The sequence below is a fragment of the Capsella rubella genome, unplaced genomic scaffold, assembly GCF_000375325.1.
Source record: "Capsella rubella cultivar Monte Gargano unplaced genomic scaffold, Caprub1_0 scaffold_8, whole genome shotgun sequence".
NCBI lineage: Eukaryota > Viridiplantae > Streptophyta > Magnoliopsida > Brassicales > Brassicaceae > Capsella > Capsella rubella.
The window spans coordinates 12,963,584-12,974,334 of record NW_006238916.1 but is presented as its reverse complement, the minus strand read 5'-3'; the positions used below and the strand labels follow the sequence as shown (position 1 = coordinate 12,974,334).

The window sequence follows — 10,751 nt, the reverse complement described above, 5'->3', positions numbered from 1 at the left end:
ATCTTCTTCTTCTTCTACTTATAATACAATGTATATATTAGTTATTACAACTGTGATGTATGCGTTTGATACAATTTCTTAGAATAGCAGGGAAAATAAATAAAAAGAATGGAAATGGATAATTACAGAGAATTTAGAGAGAAAAAGGTTGGATTTTATTAGGAGACAGGGCGAGTGAGGTCGCGCTTTTTCTTTTCGTCACTTTTTTTAATTAAAATTTTTAGTTATACTAGTTTCTTACGAAGCAACATCAAATCACCAAAACGCGGCGGCTCTTGTCGTATCAAAGCAACAGAACGTTGTCGTTTGGGGATTTATCCTTATCTCTTGGGGCAACCAATAATAATTGCCTTTTTTTTTTTTTTTTTTTTCTTTCGTCTTCTTCTTTCTTTCCTCATTCGTTCTTTTCTTCCCTCTTCTTGAAAGATATTTTACCATTTCGCGAATCTTCTTCTTCCTAGATTCGACTTAACAACACCAACATATTCGAATTCTTTTTTGTTTTTGTTTTTGTGTGATCAAAGAGATGGATCGAGCTACGGTGACCACCACAGCAGGACCTATGGATATGCCGATTATGCACGATAGTGATCGATATGACTTCGTTAAGGATATTGGCTCTGGTAATTTCGGAGTTGCTCGCCTTATGAGAGATAAACTCACTAAGGAGCTTGTTGCTGTTAAGTACATCGAGAGAGGAGACAAGGTTTTCTTCTTCTTCTTCTAATTTTATAAAAATCTCATCTTTTCCCCCTCTTTTCTATTTTTGGAAGTTGATGATATATTTATAGCTCAGTGATGGTTTATAGTGTCTGGTTTAGTTTCCACTTTCCAGATTTAGTGGTTTAGTACTTGAAAGTTTGCGTTTTTAATCGATGAAGGTTATGCTTTTTAATAAGTGTTTTGAGTTTTTTTAATGCTGTGATTTAAAGATGTGAGCTTCCTGTTTCTCTCAACAATTGAATGATGATTTGATGTATGTGTTTTTTTTTTTAAGAACCAACTTGAAATATTGGATACTGATAGGACTTTTCGTTGGTTTTGTGAGTTTTCAGAGTTGTGCTTTTGTAGATTAGGACAGTTGTGAATCACTTGTGGCTGAGTTCTTCTAACTGTGGGAGTTGCAGATTGACGAAAATGTTCAAAGGGAGATCATTAACCACAGGTCATTAAGGCATCCTAATATTGTCAGATTTAAAGAGGTATAGCTAAACACGTTTTAGTTCTTATCTTTTTGCAGTTCGCTAAGCCAGTGATCCTTTACACTCTGTTTACATTCTTTTACTTGAGTGTAGGTTATTTTGACGCCGACTCATCTGGCTATCATAATGGAATATGCTTCTGGAGGCGAGCTTTATGAGCGTATTTGCAATGCAGGGCGCTTTAGTGAGGATGAGGTTTGCATTGCTCTTTAGCTCAATGTTCTTGTCGGAATTTGAGGTTTTATCTTTGGTTTCTTCTTGTATAGGCTCGGTTCTTCTTTCAGCAGCTTATATCTGGAGTCAGTTACTGTCATGCGATGGTATGTTGAGAAAGTGTTCCATGGTCATGGAGCCTAAGGGCTTATATTCTCGTTCATTCGCACTTGTTAAATACTCTGCTTTTTCATTTGTTGTGAAGCAAATTTGCCATAGGGACCTGAAGCTGGAGAATACATTGTTGGATGGGAGTCCTGCTCCTCGCTTAAAAATTTGTGATTTTGGATATTCTAAGGTACCATACTAATATATATCATGTCTATACATCTTATGGTTCTTCTATTCTCACGCTAATTTCCTCTGTTTTCTATTCTCTGTCTATGTATAGCTCCATATACTTTGTCCAATGTCTGTTTTATTACTTACTTATGGATTTGTTTTCACAGTCTTCCGTTCTTCATTCACAACCAAAGTCCACTGTCGGTACTCCTGCATACATCGCTCCAGAGGTACTGCTTCGTCAGGAATATGATGGCAAGGTAAAGGAGGCTTTAAATCAGTTCCTCTGTAGTCTCTTTTTTTTTTTTCCATGGATGAATAACTAATAATTGAGAGTTACAAATACCAGATTGCAGATGTATGGTCATGCGGTGTAACCTTATACGTCATGTTGGTTGGAGCTTATCCGTTCGAAGATCCAGAAGAGCCAAGAGACTATCGGAAAACAATACAGAGAATCCTTAGCGTTAAATACTCAATCCCTGAAGACATACGGATTTCACCTGAATGCTGTCATCTAATTTCAAGAATTTTCGTGGCTGATCCCGCTACAGTAAGTCATTACTCTTTTTCATCTTATTCCTCAACCATCTCGGAATAACAATTCTGACGGTAGTTGTTTGTTGTAACAGAGGATTAGCATTCCGGAGATCAGAACTCATGATTGGTTTTTGAAGAATCTCCCAGCTGATCTAATGGACGAGAGCAACACAGGAAGCCAGTTTCAGGAGCCTGAACAACCAATGCAAAGCCTTGACACAATCATGCAAATCATCTCTGAAGCCACAATTCCCGCTGTTCGAAACCGTTGCCTAGACGATTTCATGACAGACAATCTTGATCTTGACGATGACATGGACGACTTTGATTCGGAATCTGAAATCGACATTGACAGTAGCGGAGAGATAGTTTACGCTCTCTAACTAAAAAGTTTTTTAAATGACCAAAACGCTTCTTTATATGTTCCGAGACCAGTGTTCTGATCCTCTGGTTTCAGTTTCTACCATTTTTGTATTGTCTCTGTTTGTTTCTTGTTTCTTGTTTCTTTTCCTCACATACATTTATGTAATGTAAAATATCATATCTGTGTATATATCTATATATAATGTATTCCAATGTTACAAAAACCTCACACATAAAAGCAAACTGACATTTAGAACAGTAGAAGCAAGTTCAGGTTATGTTCTGTTTCTTCCTCTGTGATTGTTAAATTCTTCATTTTTGGTTTGAATCTCTTCCATGAGAATGCAGTCTCTTCGTCGCATTTCACTTCCAGATTCTTTAGATTCTTCACTGAATCTGGTAACTCGCATCGATAACAATCTTTCATCGAAATCATTTCAAGTTTCTGCAGATTTCCAGTTTCTAGTGGCAACTTTTTCAGTTGGAAGCCACCAGAAACATCAAGAAACCGCAAATTGTTGAGTTTCTCGATCGTTTCAGGCAGCTCAATGAGATTACTACAACAACTGAGTCTCAGTATTTCAAGGTTCCTTAAGTCGCATATAGCTTCTAGGAGTCTGCAAAGCTTGTTACAATTTGTGACGCTAAGCTTCTTCAGTGAAACAACTTGAGAGATCCAATAAGGTAAGTCAACAAGGTTATAGCAGTAATCAATGTCGATTTCCTGTAAACTCTGTAAAGTTTGAGAAACATCAATTTCTGTCTCGGTGGCAGTCTCAACAACGTGACACAACGATAAAGACAGCTTCTCTAGACTGATCAGTTGCAACTGGGGAATTTCAAGCAAAGTGATTGAAACTTTCTCGAATCTAATCCGTTTCAGGTTTGGTAATGAGCTGAGACACGACAAATTGGTTAATTTTGCAGGATCAAGACCATGATTAATGATAAACACAACTTTCAGTTTCTTCATTGTAGCAATGAAGTTTGGTAATGCATAGTTAGATGAAGAGAGATGAAGAACTAAAGCCTCAACATTTGGACAATCCATTTCACCCCAACCTGATGAAAATGAGTCATCTGTAAACCCAAAAAAAAGAAGGAATTGATCAAATAAAGTTCTAAAAATATGGTTAAAGAGTGTGTGAAACAGAGTAAAGAGGTAACGATATTACCAGTAGAGATAGATAAGAGAGATGCAGTAATAACAATAAGTGGTTTTGGATTTATACACCAGTTTGGGAATTTGTTTTCTTGTATCTCCAAGTTTAGTCTTTTCCTTTCGAAGAGCGGTTCTTTTTGGCATTGATTTATAGCAAATTCTCTGAGGAAGTTGTCTTGTTTGACCAAGAACTCATTGTAGAAACCTTTATCACACTCATTTCTCCTGATATTATAGCAAAGTATATCAAATTTATGAAAAACAAAGTATAGACAATATTCATTAATCTCGCAGTATACATGCTTATCTACCAGGTCGTTTTTTTAATATCATGAATCTAGATTCAAAAAATATAGTGAGGTCAAGAAAAGCAACATACCCAAGAGGAAGAAGTTGAAGGAGATGGAGAGAGGCGAGTTCTTGGAGATAATTCATACAAAGAATACTCTCTTTACCGTAACATTCAGACCATAAGTCAATTATGGTGGAAGCTATTATCCTTTGGTCTTCAAGAAACGAGGACATGTCCAAGAAACACTCTCTAAGGTTGTGGGGCAAGGCATCAAAGCTTTGGATCGAAATCAAATCCATAACGCTTCCTATGAATGTGGAGAGGAGTTTTGTAAATTTAGATCGAATGTTGAAATCAAAGAAATTTACTCTTTTGACTGACTCTTGCTTTTCTTTTTTTGAACAAATTTACTCTTTCTTTTGACTGACTCTTTCTTTTATTATGAAAACGTGACTCTCTTCACAAAACTCATATACATGATGAGTTATAAAGGGAAAAGTCACGCGGGATTTTGAATGGAAACTTAACAAATCAAACCCAAAATAGAAGCTTAAGTTGAAAAGGATAAAAGGTGGTGACTTGACAAATACGATAGCCAGAAACGTTTTTGACCTTTTCTTCTGAAAGCTATATAGTCTAAGATAATATATATATATATATATATATATTTTGTCCAAAAAAAAAAAGATAATATATATATATATATATATCACATTGTAGATATTTTCAAAGAATTTACCAAAGATTATATTTTACAGTAAAATGAAGAATGTTGAATATTACTATTATAGTTTGTCAAATTTATTCAATATAGTTAAGGATCAGGGATTTAGTACTATTATGTGGCTCAAAAAGATTGACGTGCACAAAAACGTTTGGCATGACACTTTCTCAGTAGTAACAGAATTTTAATTTCTAGCTTTGAAATACAAAACTATCATCCAAAATTCAAATTCAATCATACATCTATTTGGAAATAATTATCGATTTATTATAGGGACAAGAGACTACCACGAATATATTGAATTTTTTTCAACAAAAATATATGTTATGTATAGTTTTCCTTTTTCTGGTTTTTTTTAACCATCAACCATTGTTTCCATTTACATTGGATTACATGAGAATAGCAAACACTACAAGACCCACAAAAGCTACAAAAATGTTCTTTCACTTAAAACTTAAAACATATGATTGAGCAAGTTCAGGTTATGCTCTGTTTCCTCCTCGTGAACCCTCAAATTTCTCATTTTTGGCTTCAACCTTTCCCACAAGAAGCCAGTTTCTTCATCGCATTTAACCTCCAGATTCTCTAGATTCCTCACTGAATCTGGCAACTCGCATCCCGAACACTTCCTCATCGAGATCTTCCTCAGCTTCTGCAGTTTGCCAATCTCTTGAGGCAACTTTCTCAATCCTAAGCAATGAGATATATCCAGGAACCGTAAGTTGCTGAGTCTCTCCGTGGCCTCAGGCAGCTCAGAAAGATTAATACAAGAACACAACCTCAACGTTTCCAGTTTACTCAAGTTTCCTATAGCTTCTGGAAGTGTATAAAGTTTGTTACAATTTGTGATGCTAAGTGTCTTCAATGAAACAATTTCGGAAACCCAATATGGTAACTCATCAAGATCATAGCAGTAGTCTATCTCAATCTCCTGTAAACTCGGTAAAACTTTAGGGACATCTATTTCTTCTATGTCATAGAAAACCTCACTGAAACTACACATGACCAAAGACAGTTTCTTGAGATTGCCGAGTTTCAACTGGAGAATGTCTAACAATGTGGTTGAAACTTTTTCCAATCTAATCCTTTTAAGGTTTGGTAATGAGCTGATACACATGAAATTTCTCAATCTTGCTGGATAAAACCCGTGATTTGTGATTGTCAAAACCTTTAGCTTAGTCATTCTGGCAATAAAGCTTGGTAAGGCATAGTCTGATGAAGAAATATTAAGAACAAGAGCTTCAACATTAGGGCAATCCATTTCAACCCAATTCGATGAGAACAAATCACCTGTAAGAAACAGAAAGATGAAGCATGGTTATACAGAAGTCATCATTTCCAAAAACAATGAAGATTTGTATAATTACTAAGTTCAACTGTCATGGAAAGAGGACTATGAAGAATCACCTGTAGAGATAGACAATAATGAGGCCTTAATAGTAGGGTGTCTTGGATTCAAACACCAGTCTGGAAATATATCCTCCCTTATTACCAAATTTACTCTTTTTCTTTCCACAATTTCCTTTAATTCACTTTGAGAGATAGCCAACTCCCTGAGGATATCATGTTGAGTGACTAAGAACTCATTGTAGAAACCTTCTTCTATATCTGTTCTGCTGATAAAGCAAATAAATAAGTTCCTCAAATGGTCGATGGCAAGAAACGGATTTGAAACATAAATAAACATACCCGAGAGGAACAAGTTTAAGCAGATTCTGGGAGGCAAGGTCTTCAAGGTACTTCATGCACAAAGTACTACCTTTACCGTATAATTCCACCCATATGTCTATTATTATCGAAGCACGTATCTTTTGGTCCTCAAGAAATGAGCCCATGTCTAAGAAACACTCTTTAAGATTGAATTCCAGAGCATCGAAACTAGGCTGCAGACATTCTAGCACAGAAGGAAGAGGATTACCAAGAATTGTTTCCCCATCATACCAGCTTTCCACCTGGCCTCTCCACGTACTTAGAGATCGTCCTTTGAGTGAAACACCGACTACTTCAATAACGATTGGAAATCCATTGCAACGTTTTAATATCTGCAATCCCAACCATGTGAAAACAAAAAGATTGAAACTATAGTTTCCCGCAACATGACAAATTGAAATTTGAATGTAACACCTCAAATCCGAAAAATTTTAGTTATCAGATTTCTTAGATCACAAATTTATAGGTTCATAGAGATGAGAAACTACTACCTTTTGGAGAAGATCTTCGTACTCAGCTGGAGACACGTTATAAGGTCTTGATGCCCACTGAATGAGAAGGGCTTTGGCATCTTCATCTTCCAAAGGTTTCAAATGATAATTGGAACCAAAACTCGGAAAGTCAGACCGAGAAGTCACCAAAATCTTATAATTGGGTAATTTAAGTTGAAACTTTTGAAGCAAGGACTCGGCTCCCCGCCAAACATCATCCAACACCAACAATATAGGACCCGTTTCTTTGAGTTCCTCAAGCAGTTTTCTTAAGCCAACAAGTGCTTGAGAATCGTTCTCAAATGTAAGTGCTTCGTAACCGTTGTGCTGGAGTAAATTCTGTACTATGACTCTAAAGTTAGGAGTACTTGATACTACATTGAAGAAGATATGCTTGAAGTTTCCTGCCAAGGGAAACTAGATGAGAAACAAGAACAACAATTCACGTGTAAAGATTGAAACTTTAAGACTAAATGTACATATACATACTTTTGATCTCTGGATCGTCGCAAAGCTGAGTAACCAGCGTAGTCTTCCCGCACCCAGGAGGAGCAGACACCACGATACCAACCAGGGAATTGTCAAGGAGTCTCCTTTTTAGCTCCATCAAAGGGCAATCCAATCCAATGATAACCTTATCAAGCTTGGGAACTGAACAAAGGTCCCTAAAGACGGGCGCATGAACACTCAAGACGTCCATTCTCTTACTTAAAACGCCAACCGAAGTCGCAAGGTTTCCCGTCAGATCCAACAGTTTCAACTGATTCCTATGCTGAAGAAGCTGAAGATCAATCTGACAGAAACTAAGCAGATCTTCATTGATTTTCATAATCTTTCCAGTATATTTAGATTTCTCGAACCACCGGACTTTTGGAAAATTCTCAACAGCTACACGAGCTCTGTCGATGGTATCCCTTAGTTCCTTAAGTTCCTTCACACCTAGGTCAAGCTCGTTTTGCATCAAATCGATCTGTTGAGTTAACGGAAGCAATCTCTCCATCGTGGATACGAGATCCTCGGACAATGGTTTGAAAGCTTTAACCTTTTTTGCCTCTTCAATCACAAATTTCAGTAGCTCGGAAAACACAGCTCCCCCAAGTGAACCTAATCCCAAACTAGCCCAATCGTTCATTCTTTCCCTTCGCAAGTTTAGAAAAAAACCCAAGGATTAAAAAAAAAAACAACTCTCAGATTTTGTCAGTAGAATCAAACACGTTGAGAAGGGAATCTCTCAAATATCAAATGCAGAGGTATGCTTCGCGAATTTGGAAAACAATATGTAAATTAGAGAGAAGGGAGACGAATATCAAAAGCATTTGCTTAATTGCAAAGCAATGCCGTCGCCTTTGACTTCAGCGGACTCACTCCCTTGCCGCGCAATAACCTCAGAATTGCGTCCGCGTCTGCGTTTCTGCCTTTCTACGTTAACCGCACGAGGTTCGATAGACCGAGCGTGTTTGGGCTTATTTTGTGGTTCGGTAGATTTATTCTAAGCTTATAAAGTAAAGGCCCATTATATTTTATTGGACTTAAATGTTTTCCGGTTTAATGGACTTCATATTTGATGTTCCCTTTCTTGGGCCATTTAGTTGGACCAACATACTGTATTTTTATCTCATGACATAATACAATTTTTTTTACTAAATAACATTTATACAACCAGAAGAATAAAGAGATTATCTGGTTGTAAAAAAATTGGATTAGTTTCACAATTTTTTGTGAATGAACGTGGTAAATTACGATTAAAAAAAAAGGAACATGGTGGATTAGTGGGTTTGCATTTATTTTAATATTTAAAATGATTAAATGAATTAGTTATGTTTTTCTTTTTGTTTTCCTTTAATCGTGGCTATTTTATTTTCGAATTGTCTTTTATAAATTATTTTACTGATTTGTCAACATTTAACTGGTGAGGTGATTTGTGCTTTATACTTTATAGTATAAAGGATATGTAAAAAAAATTATATAAAGCTTGATACTTTTCCATCAAATCTGTATTGTTAACTTTTTCATCAAAAACTTATAGATACATATTTTCTATACTATTTAAATAGTTTTCATGAGTTTACTTTTTTCCAATTGAATTGTTTTTTTAACAAAAAAAATTATTATACTTTTCTTATAAAATTGCATAATTTTTGCATAACTTTTGCACAAACTTTGCATAGTATGTGCATAATACTTATTTTTTTTTTTATAATTCTCTTCTTTTTATGATAAAGTATATCGCAAGTTTAATAAATAATCCTAGTTTAATAAATATTTTTTATTTTTCTTTATTTTAACTATAATCTATAGAAAAACATAAGTAAAATAAAAACAAATGGTTAGATCCTAGATCCATGCCCAGTTGAGCAACGATTTCTATTCGAACAATTATTTTTTACTATTCCCTACCGTTAGACTAGTGATGTATAAGACGATGGCCATAAAAGGTCGCGTAAATCCTTCATTTGCTTTATGGAGAATGAGGAGCTGTCCTACTGCCACCGATTCCGGGGATAACAATACACAGTTTCTTGATCTCCACTCCCCTGGAAAGTTCGACCAAAGTTACATCATGCAACTTGTCTATATGTGAAGCCCTTGAGGCCCAATAATCTTAGTTGTTCGTTAAGTTTTTTTTTCCTCCTTAAAAATCAGTAACTTCCATTTCAAAGCAATAGAAACAAGCGACATAGCATGTGACTGTCCAATTATTGTGAGACTTCCACATGTTCAAATCGGGTCAGCCCATGTTGACTTTTGTATATTACTCGTTTTGTATAAATAGTATAGAAAATATGTAACTATAATTGGAGAACAAAATAGTGATTCTTAAGAGTCAAGAAGAATATACATAAATCAAAATCAGTGGTGTTAATATTTTAATTAAAACAAACAATGATGATTAATCAACTACTCCTCACATGCTTAATCTTTTGTTGTAATAATATAAAATCCTCAAGGATACATCATTGTGTTGGTTACTCGTTCGTTTCTTATGTATTGTGATCTACATGCATGGACCTTTGATATGATCAGTGAGAGCGTCATGCTAATTGGAGATATAATTATAGAATACAAATTATTTAGTAAGTTGGATGACCAAAAAAAAAAAAAATTTATTTAGTAAATGGACCATATTTCACCGACTAAATTTCCCAACTACGAGTTTATTATTTTGATACTTTTGTCAACTATTGCAGCTTGCAGTTTAAAACTTTGGAACTCATCCAAACAAATAAAATAAATTTATCTTTATATAATCAGATTAGTAATAAATCGGCAAAAGCGGCACAACTTTCAATAGCTCAACGCCGATGCCCATTACAGACTCACAGTTGGACAGATGCTCTTTCCCCAAAAGCATACAAAAAAAAAAAGAAAAAAAAAAGAGAGAGTAGATAACTCGAAACTTCCTTAATTAGTGCCAAGAATTAATAAAAAAGCTTTCTAGTTTATTTGTTTTGATTTTCATCTTTGGCCGTAAACATGAAGAAAACTGGAAAAGCAAGAATCTAATCAGCGGCGATCAATTAGGAAAATATTAAACTCTTGTCTTTAACTCGAATTTCTTTCTTTCTTTTTTTTTCTTTTTGGTTCTCAAGTTTTGTATTATTTCCATTTAGCTTTTTATGGTACCGTTATCGGAATAATGAAAGCTAAGCTTTGGCTGGAAGCAATAATCATATAAACCAAAACGCGTGAAACCATTCATTTCCTTCCATTGTCACCGCATTGTCATCCACTACACACCTTTATTCGCAATTAACAACTTTATTTTCCCAAG

The 10,751-nt window shown here is 35.3% G+C and overlaps 3 protein-coding genes across 4 annotated transcripts; 1 reads left to right on the top strand and 2 right to left on the bottom strand.

The window, feature by feature from the left end:
• The first annotated feature begins 352 nt into the window (after positions 1-352).
• LOC17874998 (serine/threonine-protein kinase SRK2I) lies at positions 353-2,794 on the top strand. The gene is made up of 8 exons (XM_023788498.1): positions 353-706; positions 1,128-1,202; positions 1,296-1,397; positions 1,469-1,522; positions 1,621-1,713; positions 1,865-1,957; positions 2,047-2,250; positions 2,330-2,794. The coding sequence occupies exons 1-8, from the start codon at positions 527-529 to the stop codon at positions 2,618-2,620; spliced, it is 1,092 nt and encodes a 363-aa protein (XP_023644266.1). The 5' UTR covers positions 353-526; the 3' UTR covers positions 2,621-2,794.
• Positions 2,795-2,850: 56 nt separating this feature from the next.
• On the bottom strand, positions 2,851-4,353 carry LOC17874622 (probable disease resistance protein At5g66890). The gene is made up of 3 exons (XM_023788493.1): positions 4,142-4,353; positions 3,776-3,987; positions 2,851-3,680 (listed from the first exon to the last, which is right to left on the bottom strand). The coding sequence occupies exons 1-3, from the start codon at positions 4,351-4,353 to the stop codon at positions 2,851-2,853; spliced, it is 1,254 nt and encodes a 417-aa protein (XP_023644261.1).
• Positions 4,354-5,100: 747 nt separating this feature from the next.
• Positions 5,101-8,344, bottom strand: LOC17876052 (probable disease resistance protein At5g66900). Of its 2 annotated transcripts, none has more exons than XM_006281753.2 (5): positions 7,469-8,344; positions 6,980-7,383; positions 6,468-6,820; positions 6,186-6,394; positions 5,101-6,068 (listed from the first exon to the last, which is right to left on the bottom strand). In XM_006281753.2, exons 1-5 carry the CDS (start codon positions 8,109-8,111, stop codon positions 5,233-5,235), a joined length of 2,445 nt encoding a protein of 814 aa, XP_006281815.1. In that variant the 5' UTR covers positions 8,112-8,344; the 3' UTR covers positions 5,101-5,232. The 2 variants fall into 2 exon arrangements, with proteins under 2 accessions (XP_006281815.1, XP_023644254.1); XM_023788486.1 differs by having other exon boundaries at positions 6,186-6,391.
• Positions 8,345-10,751: the final 2,407 nt, after the last annotated feature.

What these genes read in the sequence shown, in the direction of transcription:
- LOC17876052 (XM_006281753.2), bottom strand. Translation starts at nt 8,111, where the DNA reads ATGAACGATTGGGCTAGTTTGGGATTAGGTTCACTTGGGGGAGCTGTG. An exon ending in ACGAAGATCTTCTCCAAAAG is followed by an intron (nt 6,821 to 6,979) that starts GTAGTAGTTTCT and finishes TTGGGATTGCAG; the next exon opens with ATATTAAAACGTTGCAATGG. An exon ending in CTTAAACTTGTTCCTCTCGG is followed by an intron (nt 6,395 to 6,467) that starts GTATGTTTATTT and finishes TTGCTTTATCAG; the next exon opens with CAGAACAGATATAGAAGAAG.
- LOC17874622 (XM_023788493.1), bottom strand. Translation starts at nt 4,353, where the DNA reads ATGGATTTGATTTCGATCCAAAGCTTTGATGCCTTGCCCCACAACCTT. An exon ending in CTTCAACTTCTTCCTCTTGG is followed by an intron (nt 3,988 to 4,141) that starts GTATGTTGCTTT and finishes CTATAATATCAG; the next exon opens with GAGAAATGAGTGTGATAAAG. An exon ending in TCTCTTATCTATCTCTACTG is followed by an intron (nt 3,681 to 3,775) that starts GTAATATCGTTA and finishes TTGGGTTTACAG; the next exon opens with ATGACTCATTTTCATCAGGT.
- LOC17874998 (XM_023788498.1), top strand. Translation starts at nt 527, where the DNA reads ATGGATCGAGCTACGGTGACCACCACAGCAGGACCTATGGATATGCCG. An exon ending in ACATCGAGAGAGGAGACAAG is followed by an intron (nt 707 to 1,127) that starts GTTTTCTTCTTC and finishes TGGGAGTTGCAG; the next exon opens with ATTGACGAAAATGTTCAAAG. An exon ending in TCAGTTACTGTCATGCGATG is followed by an intron (nt 1,523 to 1,620) that starts GTATGTTGAGAA and finishes TTTGTTGTGAAG; the next exon opens with CAAATTTGCCATAGGGACCT.